The following is a 25487-nucleotide window of genomic DNA, read 5'->3' as shown; positions in this document are numbered from 1 at the left end:
TTCTAGGAAAAACAATATAAAAATTCAGATCCAGGGACTTGGTTCAGAGCAGCTGGACTATACTAATATATGCAGCTCCTTATTCTTTGATGCAAGACCAGTGTTCTATGCAGTTGTAATCTAGAATTTAAAACATATTCTGATCTAAAGAAATATCATAGCAAGAAGTCACATCATGCGGTGTACTCAGGCAGACTTGTCTGGCAGAACTCTGGTGCCATCCCCTGAGAATCTAAGCACATTGCAATATTAGTTGCTCTGAGAATACAGAAACAAGCCTGTCGGTGAGAGTCTGTGTTCATTGACAGTTATATGCAGACCATGACAAGTATTTTTCCCACAAAAATCAGCAAAAAGTAGAAAGAAAAAGTGAAAGCAAGGGAGTTCAAAATGGCCACTGGGAAAGAGAAAAGTGTGCAAGGACACTGACGAGAGCAACGGAAAGGATTATTACAACAGCAGTCATGGAGGCAGCTGCAGGCAGACTGGATGCAATTCCTGAGCAGATTGTTGATCTTTGTGAAATGTAATAAAAACATTTAACCATAAAAAGTTTGCTGCAAGAATTTGGATCAAGATTAGATGTGGTTCAAGGCCGGGTGTCTGTCATGGAGGATGACATGCTGGCAGCAGCAGGTAAGCTGCAAAGGTTGGAGAAGAATATAGCAGCACATGAGGCAAAATTAGACAAATTAGAGAACAGATCACACAGAAATAATTTGAGATTCAGTGGCTTTGAGAAATCTATAGAGGAACATAAGCTGGCAGATACTACAGCCACGTGGATCCCGGAAGTGCTCGATAATCCAGATCTTGCGGGCCTTCTCCTCAATGAGCGAGCACACAGAACAGAATTGGGGTACAAAAAAAATAAAACAAAGGCCTAGAGTGGTGATTGCAAAGTTGTTGAATTTTGCTCAAAGAAAACAAACCGGCAACCGATCCAAGATGGTTGATGGCAACAAACACAAGTAGTTGAATCGGTATAAAAATGGACTTTATTGAATCTTGCCCGACTCTGGCAGAGTTTCGTTCATCTGAGCTGCCTCAGGGGCTTGAGAGCCACTTGAATTGGCTCATATTAGCATGGATCTCTCATATCATTAGAGAAGCATCAGCAAAAACTAACTATACGAACTGTTGAATCAGTTTTTATCAATGGAATCTCCTTTTTAACCAGCCACTTTTAACAATACCGCTGTAATAATGATCATTATACCATTCAGTGTTGAGCAGCGAGTAGCACTGAATCGCTATTGCGCTTACAGCGGTATTGTTAAAAGTGGCGGGTTAAAAAGGAGATTCCATTGATAAAAACTGATTCAACAGTTCGTATAGTTAGTTTTTGCTGATGCTTCTCTAAAGTATGATATGAGAGATCCATGCTAATCTGAGCCAATTCAAGTGGCTCTCAAGCCCCTGAGGCAGCTCAGATGAGCGAAACTCGGCCAGAGTCGGGCAAGATTCAATAAAGTCCATTTTCATACCGATTCAACTACTTGAATTTTTCTCAAAGACAGCTGATCTTGTAGGCATACAGGAAAATATCAATGGTGCAGTTTCAAAATCATTCCATAAAAATCTTTCAAGATTATTCTTTAAAGGTATTAAACCAAGAAAGAGAATTTGTACAATTATGCAATACACTGGCAGCAAATCATATCAGATTTGAGCTACAATTTCCAACAAAGCTGCGATTTGGCATGACAGGAAAATACAAGTCTTCGACAAATTTGAAGAAGTGAAAGAGTACATAGCATCTTTGGAGATCTGATTTTAAGTTAGACTGAATTATTGATCTGTAGGAAAGCAGTTAAGGCTTCCAATACCTCTTTTGAGAATGGTTTCTTTCACAAGATATGAGAGGAGGCCCTGTACATTGCAGCAGTATTGTTGTCTGTGTTAAATTTAGAATTTGCCATATTCAGGGATTGAAGCAATTTCAGATCACTTATGAAGGAACAGGGATGGCTGTTCTTTTTCACAATGTTACTGCACTTCTGCATCTGGTAGATCAATTTCAAATGGGCTATGTAGTTCATGCTTGCTACCAGTATAATTTCCATTGTTAAAAAATAATGGCTTAAACATTTTCAATTTAAGAATGTTCATTGCATTTATGGATAAAAGAGTCATCTTCGTTAAGTGTGGGTTCTAGATATGTGGTGGGGGGTTGGGAGATGGCATTAACTCACACACACTAGTGACATTGACTCTCAGTATAGAGAGTACATTACTATCAATAAAGATATTTGGAGTGGAAAGGGGGAGGGATGGGTGGATGGGAGATGGGGAGGGTGTAATGAGGGAAGGAAGAGGGCAGGAGGAGAGGGGAGGAAGCATGAGAAGGAAAGGAACGAAGGGGTTTTGCAACATGCTGTGAGGAAAGATAAGAGATCCATTACCTTACTCAAAATAGTTGCATTGGGAGAAATAAATGCTGCAGGGTGAAGATGAGATGTATGAAAACCAATTTGTAGGGTGGTTACAATTGGAGCAAAAATTGTGTAGCACTTTTCCACTCTCATATATTTCATGGAATGAAGGATGGCTAATATTAGTAGTCAAGTGAAATATATGACCTAGAATTTGGGGATGAGGCTCCCCTATAAAAAAGGAAAAAGTACTAGCACATATTAAAAGACTAAAAAGCATGGTCGTATTTCTTCAAGAAACTCATATTACAAAATGTGAACATAAAAAATTTAAAAAAAATGAGTGTTACCAATTTTCTTTCTGTTCTGGAACATCTAAATGAAATAGGTTGGCTATTTTGTTGCACAGAAATATATCTTTTACACTAGAAAAAATCTGTGCAGATGAGGAGGCCCAGTTTGTCATGGCCAAGGGTCAGCTCTTTGGAAGACCAGTTATTTTAGCATCTATATATGCCCCAAATCAATATGATCATTCCTTTTTTATTATATTACTCACTTGTTTATCAGTATTGGGAACTGCTCCCATGGTATTAGAAAATGATTTTAATTGTGTTAGAGACATCAAGTTAGATAGGTGTTCAGATTCTATCATTCACAGTTTGGGTAAAGGAAAAAGGCATTCCATTCTCATGTAACACACTAAATGTAATAGATATCTGGAGGGTACTTTGCCCAGAAGAGCGTGATTGCATTCATTATGTTAAAGCACCCTCATCCAAATCCAGAGTAGACTATATTTTACTCTCTGAGGAATTGCTTAACAATGTTGAAAATGCAATAAGTGGTGCACTAGTGATTTCAGATCATTGCCCAGTGCAGTATACATAGGGGAGGAGAGTTCAGTCCAGTTCTTTGATGAGTTGGAGAATGCCCGCCTGGTTAAGTAATGATCCCGATATTAAAAGTTTTTTGGAGGATAAATGGCATAACTTTGAAATTAATAATGCTCAACATAAAGACAACCAGATCCTATTTTGAGAAACAGCAAAAGCCATATTTAAGCAGCAAAACTGTAAATTATACAGCTGTCAAGAAGAGGAAATGTAATCATGACATCTTAAAATTGAAAGAGATTGACCTGTTACACACTCAAATGAATAGATCAAATATGGAGGAATAGAAAATAAAATTTAGAATGCACAATGGTTATTAAATGATCTTTTACATCAGAAAGCAACAGGGGTTCACATTTAAACATTAATAGGTAGATTTTAAAAACCCTACACATGCCAAAGCTGGGAGATACGTGCAGAAGTCGTGCCCATATGATCCATACAGATATTAAAAAGCACATGAGTGTACGCTTATCTTCCGATATTCACATAAATCAGGAAGTCATAAAAGGGGCAGGGCATGGGAAGAGTCTGGGCAGGACATGGGTAGGACATATGCATTCAGGGTCTATAACCTGAAGTATGCGCATAAGTATTTACGGGCACCAGAGCATACCGGGGTCTCCTACTATGTAACTTTACTTCTAGTATGGATGGCATGTAAGTATTAAAATTAAAAAATCAGGGCTAGTCAGCAGGGTTTGAAGGGTTGGAGCTAATAGGCTATCAGGCTAGGGAAGTTAGGAAGTCCTATACTTTACCGGGGCAAACTGGGAGTGAGCTGGGGAAAAGGGCTATTGCGTCAGCCTGAGTATCTACTAAAACACTCCCCACTTACATGGTAGAGGCAGCATTTTCATGCACATGCACGTGTCCATATAAAATTGTGTGCACATATATGCGCGTATGTTACAAAATGGCCACATCCATTCACACAAACCAGCATATGCACCTACATGTGTGCATGCACGACTGTTTAAAAAGTACTGTAAAATTATTTCAGTATGGTATGCTAGCAAACCTGGACAAAGTTCAGATGAATTCTAAATGTATAGTTGTAATTAAAAATAACCAAGAAGCATGGGCTACATCCACAGTTGAAATTGAGGAAGTTTTTACAAACTTTTACCAATATCTCTACACAGCTGAGCCTACCAATGAAAAGAAAAAAAAGGATTGTATGACAGGTATACAAATTATGCAATTAACAGAACCCTTACTTGATAGATTAAACAAACAAATTAAGGAACAAGAAATCCTTCAAGTAATTAAAGAGTTAAAACTTTATGAGTCACCTGATCCCGATGGACTCCCTTCACTTTTTTATAAAGTGCTCCAAAATTCAGTGACTATGTCATTAAAGAATTTTTGGGATTTATGACGCAAAAACAAGTGATGCCTGCTTCAATGCAGATAGCAGCCAACGTAATATTGCCTAAACCTGGGAAAGACCCAGCAAATCTGAGGTCTTATAGACCCATATCATTATTTATTATATCAGGATGTGAAGCTATATGATAAATTAATAGGAAATAGGCTAAATCGATAATGCTAGAATTGATTTTTCCAGAACAAACTGGATTTGTATTTGGAAGGAAATCTGAGGTATTAGATGTATGATTCTTGCCTTCAAAGCATGTAATAGCAATAAGCCTAAAGATCCTATTACAGTAAGCCTTGACACGGAGAAAGCCTTCTATAGAGTGAGCTGGGATTTTTATATTTATGTTACAAGTTTTGGATTCACAGGGTTCATTCAATCAGCCATAAAGCTATTATATAGTAATCCCAGGGCATTCATTTGTATCAACGGATCGATCTCAGAGGCATTCAAGTTAGGTACAGGCACTAGACAAGGATGTCCTTTATCGCCTTTAATATTTATTTTAACACTTGAACCCTTTATACAAAAATTGAAGCAGAGGAAGGATGTATATGGGAGTGCAAATAGGCACTCAAGAGATTAAAATGATACTATTTGCAGATGACATAATGGTGATGTCAAATGACCGTACTACTTTTCTACTGTATTGAAAAGAATATGGGACTTTGGTAGCTTTTCAGAACTAAAATTAAATTTGGCAAAATCTTAGGTACTAGATATAACAGGGCATCTAAAGGAGTAATGACTAAATATCCCATTGCTCTGGATGGAAAATATTTTAAAATATTTAGGAATGTATATACCTAGTAATCTGCAACAGTGGTATCATTATATTTTACCTATTATTCAAGATTTCAAAAAGAAATTGGACAGTTGGCAGCTCTTTCTTCATTCCTTGACAGGATGAATAGCTCTTGTTAAGATGATCTTAATTACTAAAATGTTGTACGTGCTACAAATGGTGCCTTTTATGCTCAGGAAAAAGGGCATCAAATTAATTCTGCAAATATGTTCTAAAATTTTCTGGAGAAATAGACAAGCAAGATTATACATATCTAGGTTAACGGTCCCTAAAGAAGAGGGAGGCTTAGGTTTCTCTAGTCTATAGTTATATAATGCTCCTTGTTAAGGAAAATAAAAGAATGGTTAATGGGGAGACCGATCACTCCTTGGTAGATTTAGAGGAGAAACTAATGGAGCTCAAAAGGTTACAATACCTGTTGCATGTCAAAAATAAATCTTTACCACCCCATATTACAAACCTTTTGGTGATCAACACTGAAAAGGTGATGGTGTTTTATAAGAAACCTACTGAGGTTGGCATGGGAGCAATCTTATTGTTTACCTTTAGTTGACAACCCAAATTTTCCGGCAGTTACAATATACAAAAAAAATGTTACACTCTGAAAATACAAGGAATTGTTACATAAAAGCATAAGAACATAAGAAATGTCATACTGGGCAGATCAAGGGTCCATCAAGCCCAGTAATCTGTTTCCAACAGTGGCCAACCCAAGTCACATATACCTGGCAAGTACCCATCATTAGATAGATCATAAGCTACTATTGCTTATTAATTACTGTAACAGCAGTTTAAGGATTTAACATCTAGGAACTTATCCAAACATTTTTTAAACCCAGTAACACTAACTGCTGAAACCACATCCTCTGGCAATGAATTCCAGAGTTTAACTATGCGCTGAGTGAAAAATAATTTTCTACAATTTGTTTTAAATGATTTATTTTATATGAGTTACTTGCTAATTTCACAGAGTGCCCCCTAGTCCTTCTATTATCTGAGAGAGTAAATAACCAATTTACATTAACTTGTTCAAATCCTTTCATGATTTTGTAGACTTCTATCATATCCCCCCTCAGTTGTCTCTTCTCCAAACTGAACAGCCCTAACTTATTTAGCCTTTCCTCATTGGGCAGCCATTCCATGCCCCAAATTATTTTGGTCACCCTTCCTTGCACTTTCTCCAGTGCAGCTATATCCTTTTTCAGATGTGGTGACCAGAATTGAACACAGTATTCAAGGTGCGGTCTCACCATGGAGCGATACAGAGGCATTATGATATCCTCCATTTTATTTTCCATTCTCTTCCTAATAATTCCTAATATTCTGTTTGCTTTTTTGATTGCCATAGCACACTGGGCTGATGATTTTAATGTATTATCCACTATGATGCCTAGATCTTTTTCCTGGGTGGTAACTCCTAAGATAGAACCTAACATTATGTAAGTACAGTAAGGGTTATTTTTCCCTATATGCATAACTTTGTTAGTGTACAAGCTTTTGTTAATTTGCAGTCAGGAACCATACATTGTTTTGAGTACTATTGTCAACATTTACATTTTCAAAAAGATTATTTTTCATATTTACAGTTGTGCAGTTACGCCTTCTCCTTATTAATAAATGTCACTCAGGGAAACACTAATGATCCATTTCAACATCTTTTACACCTATATGCCAAGAACCAGGTATCTATAACAATATTGTATAAATTCTTATACACAAACTCAAAATATTTTGTCTTGAAATCAATAGCAGTTATATATATTCTCAAGATTTAAATGTGTGATAGAAGACACAGATATATATATTTGTGACAACCTTATAAGATGAGCAGTAGGTAGTGTGGCATTCAGGGACACTTACTTTAGCTTTTATAGCTAAAATCACAAACACTAATAATTGTGTAAAATGTTCCCAGCATAAAGCTTAATTGATAAACTGTCTACGGGACTGTGTTATAATCCAACAATTCTGGCAAAGTTTATTGCAATTCTTTCCTTCACTATTTACTGACAAATTTCCATAGTCAGTGTTGTTTTGTATATTGGGGCATGCTGACTCATTAGGCATAGTTAAAAACACAACAAATATGCTTTGGGTTAAGGTTTCTATGGTGGCCCTTAGACTCATCTCAGCTAAGTGGCTGGACAAAACGGGCCTTAATCTTGCAAGTTGGAGGGTCTCCATGCTGGATTTGTTCTTGTTGGAACTGTGGTCCATGGAAGCAATTTAGGTTGAAAGGCAGCTCTTTTTCCAACAAATCTGGACCATATTTTTGGATAATTTACCTACAGAATTGATAAATAAGATGCATTAGTCTGATTGAACAAACTTATGCTCTCATCTGGCTCCAAATGAGCTTTTCAGTAGTCTTTAGCTGTCTTCCTACTGGCTGTTGTAGTTATTAAACTACTGGACTTACAGTTCAGTTTGGGTTGAGGGGTTGGTTGGGAGGTTAATAATATTACAATAATAGTGTAATAAAAATGTAAGAAGTATATTTTGTACAGGCTCTTACCTCTGCCCTCAACGGCCAGGGCAGAGGTAAGAGCCTGCTCGCAGCCCTGCCGCAAGCAGGATCACAACATCTTACAGTAAAGCAAGTTACATTTGCTCATGCGTATTAATCCCTTTTGTTATGAGATGACATGGTTCATATAAACAACTGTTGTACATTTTACTCTACCTTATACCACCCTTTTGGGGCAACCTTTATTAAATATGTAATGGAATATATCATATTGCTTTTGTCTTGCTCCATGATACTACCATATCTTGAGTAAGATGTTCCTTGCAGCTCTGGTCACTCCACCTTAAAGATATCTAGTGGAACTTGAAAAGGTGCAGGGGAGGGTGACAAAAATGATAAAGAGGATAGAATTGCTCCCTATAATGAGAGGTTACACAGTTTAGAACTATTCAGCTTGAAAAAGAGATGGCTGGGAGGGGCAATGACAGATGTTAAGAAATCATGAGTGGGGTAGAATGGGAAAATACTAAAAACAAGGGGAAACTCCATGAAGCTAGCAACCATGAGATTTAAGACAAATCTTAGAAACTGCTCCTTCACTCAGCACATAATCAAGCTGTTGCCAGAGGACATGGTCAAGGCTACTAACACAGTGGGGGTTTAAAAGAGGTTTGGACAAGTTCCTGGAGGAGAAATCCATAAAACATTTTTAGCTTGGTAAAAAATTGTTGCTAACCCCAAGAGTAAGTAAAAGGAAATAGATCTAATTTATGGGATATACCAAGTACTTGGAACACAAACTGGCCACTGTTGGAGACAGGATGCTGATCTTGATGGACTTTAATCTTACCCAGCATGGTATCTCATATGTTCTTATCACTATTCTATTCATTGCTATAGCTACATTAGGATAACTAGGATTATTCCCATAGTTGTGTCTGCAAAAAATAAATTATATATTCTGAGACTAGTTAGGCTATTGATATAATCTACCAGTTGAGAAAGCTCTAGGTACTTCCCTAGTTTTAATAATTAATTTGGATTCTTTTCTAAACACAAATGTTATTAATGGCTATACTAATTTAGGAAAATAGAAAGGGAAAACATTTTAGTATATCAGGTACTTAGGGCCTCATTTTCTAAAATATCGCAGGCCTGCAATACTTTAGGGAATGAGGGGTGGGGGGCTGAAATGGGGGGCAGGCCTGCGCTGCCGGTTTCGCACCCAATAGCGCCACCATAGAAGGTGTAGCTATTGGGCGCGAACTATTGGGCGCGAACTCGGACGCGAAAAGGCCTTACCTTTTCGTCGTCCGCGGCGTCTTCGCAGAGTCGGCCCCGGTGACGCCCCAACTCCTCCTCTTCCGGGGCCGACTCCACCCCCATTTTGGTATCGCGTACGATCCGTTTAGAAAATAAGTTCCTTAGTGAGATCCTAATTGATAGGTTGCTGGTCCAGGGATTTTCAATGATTATCTTTTTTTTTCAAAATGGATTTTTTTCTTTTACCTGAGGGTAGTCATGTGCTGCTAATTTTTAGGGATTCTCACTACTACTAATTTCTTATTGTGTGACTCTGACCATTTCTGCTCCATTCATTGAGACATTCTTTGTTTTCATCAAATAATCTAACATGCAGTTCCCTGGAGCCTCTTCCAACATATAATTGCCATAAGAGCCACAACTGGATGAAATACTGGATAATGTTGTGCCTTTTTCCAGATTAGCACAATTAAATAATTGACAAATTTTCAGAAATAAAAAGGGGGATTAAAAATAGTTACCATACATGAACTCATTTCATGCATGGATATGAGCTAATATCCACAATAATGAACATTAACACTACTACTACTACTACTATTACTACTGTTTAGCATTTCTATAGTGTTACTAGATGCCTGCAGCACTGTACAGATACATAAAATTGTCAGTCCCTGCTCCATGGATCTTACAATCTAGTTGAGACATGACAAATCAACTGATTTCTAGAAATCATATAAGTCTTAAAATAAAAAATATGTTTAACATGAGAGGGTCAAGATCAGGAAAAGTCAGGATTTCTGGATTTAAAAAGCAATCTCTAAGAGATGGGATTTTATGCAGCACATGTACACATATTTAGTGCAGGCATAAATGTAACACACTTTAGTAGACGCTTACTATACATCATTTCCCTCTTAAATTATTACTGTTCTACTTTTAGCATGATGTCATAATCAATCTCAAAATGCTTGGGCTGTGCACCAAATTAAAAATCATTGTTATGGAGAATCCAAGCTGGTAAATGTATAGAAATGTGCTGGAGGAACTCTGTCTGGCTAGCATTTTTTCCTTTACTTACTCATGGTTAAATAGAAGTAGAAGACCAGGTTCTTCCCTGCAGCTTCTGGAATTCCTATCTTGTCTGGCATGAGAAACTCCTGTGTCACTTGGGAAGAGGCTTTCCTGATAGACTCCAAGCCTCTGTCTTTGAGGATGCCCACTGGAAAAATGTTACCTGTGAACCTTTTGGACTTGAATTCTACGCTGAGCCCAGATACATGTATCCCTTCAATGCTGCAGGCTTTGGGAGAGGTGCCCAGTGGCTCTGTAGGATCATTCATCAAAATATGTTATAGCATTAACACCTGTGATAATGCACGCGTTAATACCATAATACACGCAATAGTTATTAGAGATGTGGTTCATGTATCATGAATTAGGAGCAATGGAGTGTTCCTACCATATGACAGGGGCTGACCAATGGCACCGGTAGCCCCTGTGACATAGTAAGGGCAAAGGCTATTGGCGCCATTTTGATTACTGGCAGCCAACGGTCCGAGTGCAGGAGGTCGCTCCCGGACCCCTGCTGGACTTTTGGCAAGTCTTGTGGGAGTCAGGAGTGTCCCCCAAGTCTTGCCAAAAGTCCCTGGTGGTCCAGCAGGGGTCCAGGAGCCGCCTCCTGCACTCGGACTGTCGGCTGCCAGTAATCAAAATGGCGCCGATAGCCTTTGCCCTTACTATGTCACAGGGGCTACTGGTGTCATTGGTCACCCCCTGTCATACGGTAGGAGCACAAGATGGTGCCAATAGCCATGGTGCCCGATCACCTTTAAAAAAAGACTCAAAACCTGGTTGTTCGACCAAGCCTTCTCTGAATTCAGATGACCCATTCAGTCTATTATGCTCTTCTCTAGTAGACCATCATTCTAGCAAGCCGCGTTTTTGCAGACGATCTAACAAATTTTCCTTCTTTGTACCTGGTCCCAGTGGCATCTTCTTAGGCACCGGGCTCTATACCTAAGTTAGTATCCGGCTCTCCGGTAAAGATCTTCTTTTTTCTTCTCTGTTAAACCCAGTTCCATGGATCCAAGTTGTGCATCCCTGTTTTAATGTAATGCATTCTTATGCACTGGTTATCATTATAATGTAAACCGAAGTGATATGTAACTTGTTACATGAATATCGGTATATAAAAGTGCTAAATAAACAAATAAATAAATAAAGAGCTGTTCATATGACTCACTCTGTATATAAAACTGGCCCCAAAACCCTACACCACCACCAAAACCTCACCTCGAGTTACTAGCTGGACCTTCATTATCAAACAACTGGGGGAATATAGAGCAGGTTCCAGGGAAGTTGTAAACAGCATGGTGGCAGTCTGTATCTCAGTAAGATCTGTTCTGCTTGGGAACATTGATATGAAAGCATAGGAACAGCAGATATTTCAATCTTCTTCTCAGCCGATGCTGGTAAAATATCAAACCTTTAGTTTAAAGAGTGTTTGGGTAAACCATTGGTAGGTAGAAAAATCTCTTTAGGATCAGAATATACAACATTTTGCTATGTTACAGGACACCTCTGATAAAACCAAGAGACTGAGATGAAAGACAGTAGGAAGTGTTTGGATATTTTGAAAGCTAAGGTGGAGAAACATTTTGAAAATGAATCCCATTTGGTGGTGACTGATAATATTAATGTGCATAAAAAAATGGAGAGTTTGGACTCTTAGCCAAGATGGCGGCATGAGAGGATGCATAGAGAAGTCGCTCCTCTATGATATAAGTTTCCTCGACAATTATGCCTGCAAAGCGCAAGAGAAAAGTCCAGGTGTACCCCCTGGCTCTGCACTTACCCTTGGGACAAAAGAAGATCGACTCCTATGCTACCCCAATAGCAGCAGAAAAGGAGAGTGATTGCCCCGCTGCAGTGAGTGGAGAAGGAGCTCTTTGGCTGCCTGGGGATACCACGCTCAGCCCTCCTGATTGCAAGCCTCCCCCAGTGCCGGCGTTGATGGTGAGATCTCCCGGGGCGCTGCAAGGAGATGATCTCATCTACCTGAAGGGAGGGTGACGCTGAGGGAGCGAGGATGTACTTGGAGAGCAGCTCTCTTCTACCCGGAATGAAACTGCAGGGCTTGAAAGATTGGAGAGACTGATTACATCGCTATCCCCTGTATGTACTGCTGAGGTAGAAAACAGGCTACGGGTAATCCAAGCGCTGGGAACTGGAAGATCTCAAACTGCCCTGGCAGAGGGTGAGTTGTTTGTACCATCCCCCAAACCAGCAGTAGTCACCCTGGATACACTATGGGACTTGATGGTATGAATCAGGAAATTGGTAAATGTTTGTGAAACCAAATATAATAAGCTGGATAAGGAAATGCTAACTACTAAGCAAAACCTGGGTGGACAAATAAATGAAATGGAAAAAAGCTAACGGAAATGGATGATAAAATTGTACAAGGACAAACAGTTAATGTTAACCTCATTAAAAATATTGGAATTGAATCTAAAAGACTGGAATATCTTGAGAACTATTCTAGACATCTGAACCTGAGGTTCACTCATTTTCTTAGAGCTTTGGGGGAGAACACCCAAAGCACACTGAAAAAAATATTTTTTGAATGTTTAAAGTTTGATGATTCCCAAATGCTGTTAGTTAATAAGGCTTTTTTTCTGACTAGATCGTTAAAAAAAACTGGAGATAATCGCATGGGAGCTTTGGAAAACTTGACCCAATTTATAGAAAGTTCTGCTATTGAAATATCAGACAGAGGCACCTTATTAGTCTCCTTCATTTCTGAAGGAGATGTTAGTAAGGTAATGCGAAATTATTTCCTAAATTTGGGTTTAGAATTTTATGGCCAAGCAATAAAAATCTTTCCAGATTTGTCAAGGCCGACCCAGGTGAGGAGAAAGGAGTTTTTGAGTTTTAGGCCTCAAGTTCAAGCATTAGGACATACTTTTGTCCTAAAATACTTTCGTCATTGTTTAATAGGCCGAAAAGATGAGAAATTTGTATTTTCAGCTGTAGAACAACTCAAGTCATTTTTTAATGCCAGGAATGTGACTAATTCTATCGCAGTAGGCTAATAAGTCAATCAAAAGAAAAAAAAAACCTGACATCACACACTAGGCCAGTTTTTTCTTCTATGTGTAATTGATAATGTGTACTCCTTTACTTTTCAGGATAAGAGTCACACCTTATTATCCTCGTATATAAGAACATGTATACTGGAATCGTTTTCTGAGATTATTTTTATTTCTTTGATTGAATTTGTACAATACATGTCTTATTTTTTTCCTGGTGAAGTATGTGAATAATACTTTGAGAAAAAAGCAATAAAATATGAATTTTAAAAAATTTAAAAAATAAAAAAATAAAGTGGAGAGTTTGGAGAATACAGTGAGACATTATTGTTGCACATCTCAGCTGTGTGGATGCCGCAACTGGGCCTGCTAACCTTGCGCTGCCCTCCACTAGCTCCGGTCTTGCTGCTGCTGCCAGCTTCAGGCATCCCCGACACTCACCGTGGCCCTCTCCAGCTTCCTCCATGCCGCAGGCCTCACAGCGGAGCTCCCATCTGGGCTTCGCGTCTTCGGCCACCTCAGTCCCACCCCTAGGCACGCACGTGGCCGACATCCTCAGCTTTAAAGGGCCAAGTGTGGGAAAATCGAATCAGATGCAGAATGATGACATCACATAAGAGCCCTATAAATAGCGAGGCCCTGTCCCCAGGACCTTGCCTTGGCAATCGGGTTGACACTGTGGTTTTCTAGTTTGCCTAATCCTATGTTCTAGTGTCTCCTTGTTCCAGTGTCTCCTTGTTACAGCATCTCCATGTGTTTCGTCCTGTGTCCTTACTTAGGTAGTACCTTCTCGAACTGATCTCTGGTACTGACCTCTGCCTGCCTGACTACTCTCTTCGTCTTCTGCCTGGAACTGACCACTGCCTGCCTGACTACTCTCTTCATCTGCTGCCTGGAACTGACCACTGCCTGCCTGACTACTCTCTTTGTCTGCTGCCTGGAACTGACCCTCGCTTTCCTTGACTACGCTCGGACTGACCTTGGTATTGACCCCTGCTTTGGCTGACTACTTCTGGATGGATACTCTGGCTTTGACCTTTGCGCTTCACTCAGACACTCTCTTCTGGCCTACTGTGTCTACCAGACCGACCTGCTTGGATTCCAACCACAGCTGTCACCCGTCTAGGCCTGCAGGTGCTGCCTGCCTCACCCGGAGCACCTTCCTGAACTGTTACCTCCCTGAGGTCTCCGGAGCTTCCAGTTCGGGCCTGGTCCATCCTCTCTGCATCAGCCATGCACACTTGCTCGTGGTGGGCAAACCCCTCCACTACCTCTCCAGGAGACCATCCGAGGCCCACATAAGTCCAGGCGGTCTGGGTACCCAGGGGCTCAACCTGCGGAAACCGGGACTGTTATTGGCGAAGCTCCAACTAGCCTCTGCCTCCTCGTGTGCTCCACCTCCTGGTGGCAGGCACTCTCTGGGTCCGACCAGAGGGCCGTACCAATCCTGCACCAGGCCAAGGATCCACCTCCAGAGCAACAATTATATATTATATTTTATTAAATGTTCTAACATTTCAATGGTTCTTCCTTTGAATATGCTTAAAAGATATTTTTTTGAAATATTAAAAATTCCAGCGAATCCCTGCCCATCAATATCCTCAGCTGCTTATCTTCCAGCATAAAAAAAAAAAAAGTGGGTGATCCTTCACAGGCTACTTAATTATCTTTTGATTTCCTGGACTTGCTTGGTACTTTTCCTAAAACTAGGGATGCTTTACTCAACCTGGAGAGGATTTTGGTAATTAGAAGTAAACTTTAAGACTCACGTGCATGCACACATGTGCACGTTTGCTGGCGCGTGCACATAGGTGTGCCAATTTTATAATATGGGTGCATATATGTGCATATATGCTAGTATGTTATAAAATCAGCTATCTGCATGTACATGCATGCACAATTTTTTATTGATGCGTGCATATGTGTGCAAATGCTGTCTTGAGCACATAAGTGGAGGAAATTTTAGTAGGTACACATGGTGACACATTAGACCTTTTTCACAGTTCACTCCCAGTTCATCCCATTAAAGGAGAGGACTTCCTAAACCTCCTAGCTAACTTCCCTCCCTTTTATCCTCTTGGCCCCGAGCCTTAAAATCCCGCTGAATAACCTTGTTTTTTTGTTACATGACTTACAAGCCATCCATAGCAGAAATAAAGTTACATGGTAGGGGACCCTTTCGTGCACTTGTGGGCATAACTACTCATGTGCTGACTTCATGGTGCAGTCCTGGCCCGCCCATGTCCTGCCCATACCCCACCCATGCCCCACTCCCTTTTTGGAAATCAAATTTTATGCGCATACTGGGAGATACATGAGTGGCTGTGGGCCTTTTAAAATCCGCATGGTGTGCGTGGGTCTGTGTCATGTGTGTATTTCCCAATTTTGCCACATGCAAGCCTTTGAAAATCTACCATTTAGACTATTTTTCATAAGAGAGAAGTGTTTTTTTTTTAAATTGTAAAGTAAGAGTTTATCTTAAATGTTTCAAAAATGACAGAAGAAAAGACATCTGTTTCTTATTATGAGGCCTAGAGCATTACATTGGATGACCATTTTTTTTTTCAATTTTCCATGTAAATGTGCTTTCAAAGTTCAGAATTTTAGATTATATTATCCATGAACTGGCACAGTGGTCCTCCTTTCTGAGTTCAAGGACTGTTGATACTACTCCACTTGCTTCCTCACTTCTTCCCTCTATATTTAAAACTAGGGATGTTTGAAATTGTATCTGCTTTATAAAATGATGGCTGAAATTGCAAACCTGCTATGTTTGGTAAATTATATTTCTTGGTGTTTAGAATTGGATCCTTCAATTTGTTTTTCTTTTGTGCATTGAAATTACATTTTGTTGGTTAATATTTAAAGTTATATTTCATTTCATTTCTGATTGCTTAACAATAATTTTTCCTGGATAATTTGTTAAAATCCTATAAATAATTTCAAAAAAAATTTGTTAAAAATGAGATTTCTTAAATTATAATTTCCAAGAAGACAAAGAAATATATTGATATAATGATCTGTTTACATTTTAAATGCTGGTCCAAGAAAATGTTATTTTTAAATCATAAAAGTGATTCTTCCTCTGTGAGACAAAATTGGCTCTTTCTTTTTACCTTCCTTTTCATCAGTTTCAAAAGACTGCTGCTAAGTAATCAAGGGAAGATTTATTTATTTTTTTCTCAAATCTTCTATATCGCACAGTGAGCTGAGTAAGGCAGTTTACAAAACTCTATGTAAAATATAATAAAAAAGCACAGTCATTATTAAACATTTAATAGAAACATAAAAATAGGGTACTTTACAGTACTATCCAGCATGACTGGATATGATACTGAATACTATACAGCATTTCTTTGTGATTTTAATTTTATGACAGTTGTTCCTATGGACTTTTTTCCCATAATTTTGGAGTCTTAAGCTGAATTCATCATTTAGCTATAAATTTTGCATAAATAGTGCCTGTGATAACAAAAGGGACATGGGAGAAAAAGAGAGAGAGAGAGAGACAGACAGACAGAGACAGTCTCTTCGTAAGGCTCTCATATAAGTCAACTATATTTACAACTGTAGGAGTCCTAGCTTGATAGTACACTGATGTATACTGTGCTGTTCATACCTCTGACTGTGCATGTCAACCTGCCCCCCAAGCCCTAGACCACTACCAAAACCTCACCTCGAGTTACTAGTTGACCCTCCTACAGTGATATAAATAGTTTACTTATATGCAAGCCTTATAAAGAGTCTCTCTTGTTCTTTTTCTCACTCATGTCCCCTTTTTTTATCCAAGGCACTATTCATGTGAAATTTATAGCAAAATGATGAATCTAGTAGGGATGTGCAGAAGGAATGGATTCGTCTGATTCGGTATTCGTATTTGTTGGGACCCAAATTTGTTGCATCCGTTTTCGGGGGACCACGATTCGTCCATTAGTTACATATGGTATTCGTTTCCCATTAAAGTTGAAAAAAACCCCATCCCAACCTTTTAAATTTAATTAACTACAAGCCCCCACCCTCCTGAACCCCCCAAGACTTGCCAAAAGTCCCTGGTGGTCCAGTGGGGTCCTGGAGTGATCTCCTGCACTCGGGCCATTGGCTGCCAGTATTCAAAATGGCACTGACAGCTTTTGCCTTTTGCATGCATTATGCGAAAAGCCCCGATAATGCGTGCGATAGCACCATATTGTATGGTGTGATGCAAATCTGAAAAAGAGGAGGAGTGGGTTTACAATTTAGGTTTGAAGCTCCTAGAGCACCAGTTGAGAGAGAGAGAGAGAGAAGCCATAATGTCCTCTCCCTAGATAGGTATTTGTATCCCTATGGGAGGCCCACCTAGTAACTCGAGGTGAATTTTAGGTATTAGTGTAGGGGGTTAGGGACCACTTTGACATTAAAAGTGAGACATATGAACAGCACAGTGCTCTCTTGTGAAGATTTGAAGACCTTCAGAGTGAGAAAACTCACTCAAAGATGAGATTTGTGCAATGTTCTCTCAACCTAGCTTGATGGACTCTCTACCCCTCTCTCTCTCTCTCTCTCTCTCTCTCTCTCTCTCATATTAAAAGTGGTCCCCCAGTGGTTGTATGCAGGAAATATAAAAGGTCTGGCACTTATCGCAAAGAGTGAAAAAGTTATTGCAATTTGTGCTAACTTAGCTCTTTGCATAGGTATTAGCGCAAATTGGGATAAACTGTCTATTAGCATAAAACATGCCCCTTTTGCTATCACATGCGATACTTATTGCATTTTGATAAATCCAGGCCTTAGATGCAGTTTCAACACTGCTCTCTACATTAATGGTGGGGGGGTGGAAGGAAAATAGAACCAAAAGGTTACTAAGGGCCAAGAGTAACAGATAAGTATTAGAAAAAAAAAATGTGAAAGCTTGCTGGGCAGACTGGATGGGCTGTTTGGTCTTCTTCTGCCGTCATTTCTATGTTTCTATGTTTCTTTATATATGTAAAAGTGTTGCACATACAAAACAGCCCCATACACGCGTATGTGGGCTGTGTGCAAGCAATGTAAATTTTAAGAATCTGGGAAGTACGTGCATATATAGCTGTGCGTGTGTCAAGAATAAGGAGGCAGAAAATAGATGGGGCCAAAACTTACACGCATTACCCCCAAATCTTGCAAGGCTGACCATGTTACCTGCGTAACTTAACTACTGGTCCTAATGAGGTACAAGTTTGGAGATTTGGGGCCAGAGGGATCCTGGGGGCAGGGGGAGTGGGGAGTGGAGAGTGGGAGAAGGGGAGACAGAGAGAGAGGGAGAGGGAGAAAGACAATCTAACACTTTATATATTTCTCACTGTAAGAGGGGTACTTTTAACTCAGGGTGGGATTTGGGGAGGTGGTGTTATATTGGTCTGCCTAGGGTACAGAGGTCTGTAGACCCTTGTAACACTGCCCCCCCCCAAAAAAAAAAAAAAAACATCCTGAGTTGAAAGTGCCCCTCTTATAGTGGGAGATATATAGAATGTTAGATTGCCTTTTTAAAAAAGGTTTTCTCTCTCTCTCTCTCTTACATGCAGTAGGGATTATTTTATTTAGATGTTACACATGTACTTGCATGCATGATATAAAAGTGAGCATGTATATGGGCGCATGTGTGCTCATTTTAAAATTTACTTATTAATAAGAAAATTCTTTTTCACTCAATGCATAATTAAATTCTGGAAATCATTACCAAAGGATGTGGTTAAAGCAGTTAGTTTATTGGTTTAAAAAAGGTTTGGACACGTTCCTGGAGGGGAAGTCCATAAATTGTTGTTAGTTGTATTGACTTAGGAGTTAGCCACTGCTTATTATCAGCATTAATAGTATGAGATCTATTTAATGTTTGGGTACTTGCCAGGTACTTGTATCTTGGATTGGCCACTGTTGGAAATAGGATGCTGGGCTTCATGGACCCTTGGTCTGACCTAGTATGACAACTTTTTATGTTCATATGTTCTTATTTAATGCCACTTTCAAAAGACTTACAGAAAAATGTTGTGGCACATTGGCATTTGAGACCACAACAATGTTAAAAAGTATATTGTTTTTTCTTTAAAATATATCATAACTTTATTTTATTTATTTTTTATTTTAGCACTTTTATATACCGATATTCAAGTAACAGAGTTACCAATCAAGTCGGTTTACATTCCAACAATAACCATGACATGATAATGTCTTGCAGTAAACAGGATGGTATAACTTGGAAACAAAGAACTGGGTTTAACAAGGTATAAAAGATAGAAAGGAGACCGGCGAGCCTTATGCTAGCTGTTGTCAAGTTCTGTGATTAAGAATGGGCAAAAGGTATTAAGATTGACTACATCGGGATAATTAGGGCAAGCGTTCCATTAAAGGTTACCACAGACAGATCCCTGGTGTGAGATCTGTTGAGTTATTGAGCTAAGAGAAGGCTTGGTTGAACAACCAGGTCTTGAGCCTTTTTTTGAAGGTGGTTGGGCATTGTACTAGCCTGAGGTCCAGGGGAAGAGAGTTCCAATGCTTTGGGCCGGCAGTGGAGAAGGCTCTTTTGCTTAATGAAGTTTTGATAGGAGGGACCTGTAGCTTGTCTCTATATGCTTGTCTCACCGGTCTGGAGGAGGTGCGAGGCTGAAGAGGGATCCTGAGCTCCAGGGGGGCTTATTAACTTATTAACTTATAACTTATTAACTATCAACTTTTTTTTTCCAGAACCAACACAGCTATTAGAGCTGCATTGCTTACAATTGACTATTTTTATTTTTAAAAGATGTTAAAATAAGTTAAATGAACACAATATTTAAAAAAACATAATTCTTGATCATCAGTTATAGTAAATACAGGTACGTCCTTTATAGCGAGATACATTATCTGTTTCATATTTCATATTATGCATTATTTAATCAATATTCAAAGAGTTCAGGGTTAAAGTTTGCTAGTAAAGATGAATCTGATTTTATCTGAGTTCCTTTAAAGTAAAGAGGATCAGACCAATATTATCTGGATATATTCCAATCCTCAAATATCTCAGGAAATGCACACTTCAGATAAGACATGCAATTTGATTCATTTATCTTTAGTCTAGGGAAGACCACCTAGCTTGCACTGGAAGAGTGAATGGTCTCTCTTTGTAGGAAGGGGAATGCATTTGTGGAACTGATGTATAGTGTTTTACACCTGCCAGTGAGCAGAGACCTGGAAGTATTCCTCTCTCTTTCATGAAAATTCCCCATCCTTTAATCTACTAGATTCCAGGGAATTGTATGATGCCTTCCGAAGAACTCCCATACACACACATCAGCTTACTCGAATGGTGTGTGTGTGTGTGTATTTTATTTTACTCTATCTCTATTAGATTGCAACAACAGAGGACCAGACTTAAGTGTTAATTTATCTTATAGCCGATATACTTAAAGTAGACATGACTTATCACAACCACTAAGTAATATTTAATATGAAACTATGTTACAGTATTTGATGGCACCTGTTTAGTTAATATAACTCAACACATTTAAGTTTGTAATTATGTGCCTTATTGTGAACCGTTGTGACGGCAACTAGCTTAACGACGGTATAGAAAAGATTTTAAATAAATAAATACATAAACAGGAGACAGATTTTGGCTATTTCATTCACTTTTTTTTTTTACCCTAGCAGAATGGATTCTCCTGGACTATCTACACAGTTAGGGGTAGATTTTAAAAGAAGCGCATGCAGCGCACATGTGCAGATGCTACCCGGCGTGCACACATGTATGCCTGATTTTATAACATGCACGCGCAAAATCAGGGGTTGGTGCATGCAAGGGGGTGCACAATTATGTGCCTTGTGTGTGCCGAGCCCGCACTGAGCTGTGCTGCCTTCCCCCATTCCCTACCCCCCATCCCACCTTCCCTTCCCCTACCTCCCCCACCCTTTCCACCCTACCTTTTTCTTTTTTTGGGGGTCTTGTTGCAAAACTTACTTCAGCCCTGGGGGCTGAAGTAAGTTGTGCACGCTGGCCGACTGCTGGCGTGCGATCCCCGGCACAAAGGCAAATATGGCCACTGTGCCGGGAGCCTGACCCCCACCCCCACCCCGCCCCCGGACTGCCCCACCCTGCCCTCACCCCCACCTCCTCCCCGCCCCTTTTTGCAATCCCTGAGACTTACACACGTCCCGGGGCTTTGCGCTTCGCCAGGCCTTTTTAAAATAGGCCCGTGCGCTTCACCCTTTTAAAATCCGGCCCTTACTGTTTTTTTGATGGATCCCAATTAAAGGGTCCGCACATCACAATCCATGATCATTATTCATTTGGGATGTTACATTCAGTCAAATGAATCACTAGCCTAAAGATTCTTAGATCCACACTCACATGCATATTCTTCTTTTCTGAGCACTCACTTAATAGAACTTTGTCAGTCTGGGCTTAACTTGAAAAGCAGCTCAGCATTACATTAAGTTCAATCAAACGTCATAACCAGATGAATATCGGGTACGGAAGAGAGAGCCTCATAATAACCAGGAATATAATGGGAAAGTGTATGTCCTTTAAAATCTGCATGAGAAAGATCTGATAACGTTGCTAAGATGCTATGAACAAAAATGAATGAACAATAAACCGAGGGGGTATATTAAATTGTGTTTCAGTGCTGTTCAGTACCATGGTCTGGACAGCTTCTGTGACAGATGGATAGATAGCCACATCAAAATTAATAGAGCCTTTCGAATTTTTGAAATATGCCTAAAACTGTTTATGAAATAACATTTGGCTATCACACCAGTGCTAGTTCAACTAATTTCTGCCTTGACAGTCATTTGTTGCAATAGTATTGATCTTCTTCCCTTTTATTTTAGGGTACTTTGAATCCCTATTGTGTCCTATGGGATGATGCAAGAACGTAAGTAATAGTCAATTGTGTTGTATGTTGCTGCTATTCAGTCTAAACCACTAAAATGTTTGGCTTGGTCAGTGGATAAGATTTTGGTTTGAGGGCAGAATCCTGTTTATTGCATTAGGTATAGAAGACCTTATGGCCATATTCAACAAAGCTTTTTCCCATTGGCACATAGTGCAATAACATTCTTTTGAGTAAGGACCTTAGTTGTTTAAATCTATAAAACTAAGCGGAGTTAGAACTGATTTTGCAGTATAACTAATGCCTTTACTTTTTAACTGTTGGCACTGAACTTGTCATCTGAGGAACCACTGTCTTGTTTTCCATTATGTTGCAACAACAGATGTTATTATAGTATGTGTAGCTGGATTAATACATGCTGTGGTTGTTCTAGCAAACATTTTCAAGTTTTAGTCTTTAGCATGTGGCTTTCATAATGGAAGCATATTTCTGTTAGCCAACATAGTTGCAAGGTATGCCAACATGTTTATTGTGTATCCTCGCTGATTGTTAGCTAGTGTACAGTACAGACCCAGAAACCATCCATGTACTTTTTGCCTACTATTTGTGTGAATGGCCGAGGATGAATAAAATAGCATGCACACTTTTGCAAATCCCATGTAGGTACATTGGTTTCCTCCCTGATCTAGGCACACCCTTTGGGATTGCCTTTTTAGCACATCTTAAAACTTGATGCACTATGGAAGTTCATGCATGCGTTGTGCAGGTCAGAGGAGGGCAATCTTCAGATAGGCCAGTATAACAAGATATTTTTTGCTATTTTGGTAACTAAAATATAAACAAGATTTATATATATATATATATATATATATATATATATATGTGTGTGTGTGTGTGTGTAGCAAACAGAGAAGGTAATAAGTGTTATATGCAGGATAGCCTATGTATAAGGATCCACTATGAGAAAATGTGTTGCTTTCAGAGATGTCAGAGAATTCAATTGAAAAAAGTCACAAATTCTATTTCAGTAAGAAGGGTTGTAAATGCATTAAAAGGATTTCTAAGAGAAAAAAAAATGCAAAAGAAATACCATGGGGCCTGGTTTGTTAAGGCTTTTCTGCTATTCTTTGTCTATGGGAAAAAAGCATAATGAATCTGTCCTATATGATACTTGCATTTAAAGATAAAATAGTTGAGTTAGCAGATTTTTGAAACTAGTGAGCAGCAGGGCCAATCATCAAGGCTTATGTGTTAACACTCACACATTTCAAACTTCTGCTTTATAAGCTATTTTTCTATATATGTTACCATATATCTAGAATGCAGATCACTCATCTCTAAAGGATATTGATCGTGAATTAAATAATAATGAATGGAAGAAAGGGACCATGAGCTGTATGTTTGAGTGTTTTTATAGAAAAATATAAGAAACCTAATGAAGACCGCCAGAGTCATTTAGTCTGCCTCTGTTTGCATCCTCCTGTAATACTGCAGATCACACTTCATCTTTGGTTTTGCCACTGGTTTCCAATGCTAAGCAATATTTCTCCCCATCTTATGCGCTTTTGAATTCCAATACCATTTTAGCCCCACCATCCCCCCCTGGTAGGCTGCTGCAATGATCCACAACCCTTTCCATGAAGAAACACCTTCCTACATTTCTCTTCAATCTATTTAAAAAAAATCTCATGATGCACAGTTGTTCTCAATGCTCATGAATATTATATTATTAGCTATAAATAAGCACTGAAATTCACTATAAGTGCCAGTAATATTCTTAACAAAAAAAAAAAAAAGCAGTGAAATTAAGCCTGGCCTATTTGTTTAGTGGCAGGGCTGTGCAATGCTAGGCAAAAGACCTGGGTTCAGTTCCTGAGTCTGGGACCCACCCCACAGGCCAGATGGAGATACTGCGGAGGCAGCACCCACGGCTCCTCGGATGGGGGGAGGAGGAGGAGGACAGATGGATTCTGAGCCATTACACAGATGTGAGACACAGTGGCCAGATTTAGGAGGCATGTGTAGCAGGCTTTCAAAATAGCTGTAATTTGTGAACCGTTACCAAAGACTGAAAACTGCGATGATATGCAAGCAAGAAGGAGAAGGATTTAATAAACGAGGAAGAAACCCAGCCAGTGGCAGAATAAGGTTTATGCCCAATAGAGGCCTGCACTATACTGATTGAATTGGAAGAACTGGAAGTCCAGAGGAGCTGGAGGAAACTGCTGGGCCTGAAAATAAAAAAATAATAATAAAAGTCTTACCTTATATGCCGAGACTTTCATAGACTTGTTTGGCTGAAGTAGGATTTGGATTATTTAATTCAGGATTTACATACAATGAAATCTGACACCAAAAAGGAAATCTTTTCAACTGCATAGGTTATATCAGATCATCAAGCTACTATATTCATAGCCCCCCCAGTCTGCTGAATTCTGTGACTGTGGGAGAGACTACATAATTATCATCTCACTGCAGAACAAAGTCCATGCAAAATGCACATTCCAGCTGGCTCCCTGTCATGGAATATATTTGCCTGCTGGCATTGTGTTAAGAACAGCACCTCCTTCTCTCCCCTGTTACCAGTAACAACATCGTGCTACAGGATGATTGGATATCCCTCTCACCCAAACTCCCAACAGCAGGAAAGGGAACCAATCAGTGCAGCTGAGGGAGGGAATTCAAAACAGGGGAGCAGCCTGATTTGAGGCTTATTAACAGAATGGCTGCTGACTTGAGGCATGCACTTACATCATTTTTTCCATTTTATTGTTTTATTTTGTTCACTTTTATTCCATTTGAGGTTTATTTTGTTTCATTAATTTGAAGGAAAATAAACAGAATGAAATGGAAAGGAGGGGAGGGGAGGGGAGAGGAGAGGAGGACATATTTTCCCTCCCTACCAGAAAAAAAAAAATATTGTTGGCAGCGCAAAAATTTTAAAATTAATGTTCCCACTGGGCCTTCCTTTCTGCTTGCCTGACACCCTCCCATCCCCTTAAACCTTAACACCTGAAGCTGGTGCAATTTTGATGTACAGAGGAGGAACAGGGCAATGCACAGAAGACTTATAAATGCATTGTGCACTCTTGGTCTGGATCTTAGCGTAACTGACTGGGTTAGAATCTGGCTAAGTGGGAGGTGACAAAGGGTAGTGGTAAATAGAGTTTTCTCTGAGGATGGCGATGTTACTAGCAGTGTGCCTTAGAGTTCAGTCCTTGGACCGTTATTTTTCTACATTTTTATGAGCAATATAACAGAAGGGTTGTCGGGAAAGGTTTGTCTTTTTGCCGATGATACCAAAATCTGTAACAGGATGGACAGCCAGGAAGAAGTAGAAAACAGGAGGAGGGATCTAGGGAAGTATGGGGAATGATCTAAGGTCTG

The 25487-nt window shown here is 39.4% G+C and overlaps 1 protein-coding gene across 1 annotated transcript in view; it reads left to right on the top strand.

The window, feature by feature from the left end:
- The window catches only part of ADGRB3 (adhesion G protein-coupled receptor B3), a 1794610-nt gene that overhangs the window by 1110889 nt on the left and 658234 nt on the right, over nucleotides 1–25487 (top strand). The window contains exon 15 of the mRNA XM_029595665.1: nucleotides 22099–22142. Coding sequence (XP_029451525.1) covers nucleotides 22099–22142 — 44 coding nt within the window. The remainder of the gene's footprint in view (nucleotides 1–22098; nucleotides 22143–25487) is intronic.

The sequence above is a fragment of the Rhinatrema bivittatum genome, chromosome 3 (assembly GCF_901001135.1).
Source record: "Rhinatrema bivittatum chromosome 3, aRhiBiv1.1, whole genome shotgun sequence".
Taxonomy (NCBI): Eukaryota; Metazoa; Chordata; class Amphibia; order Gymnophiona; family Rhinatrematidae; genus Rhinatrema; species Rhinatrema bivittatum.
The sequence above is the reverse complement of the archived record's forward strand: the minus strand, read 5'-3'. Positions and strand labels throughout refer to the sequence as shown.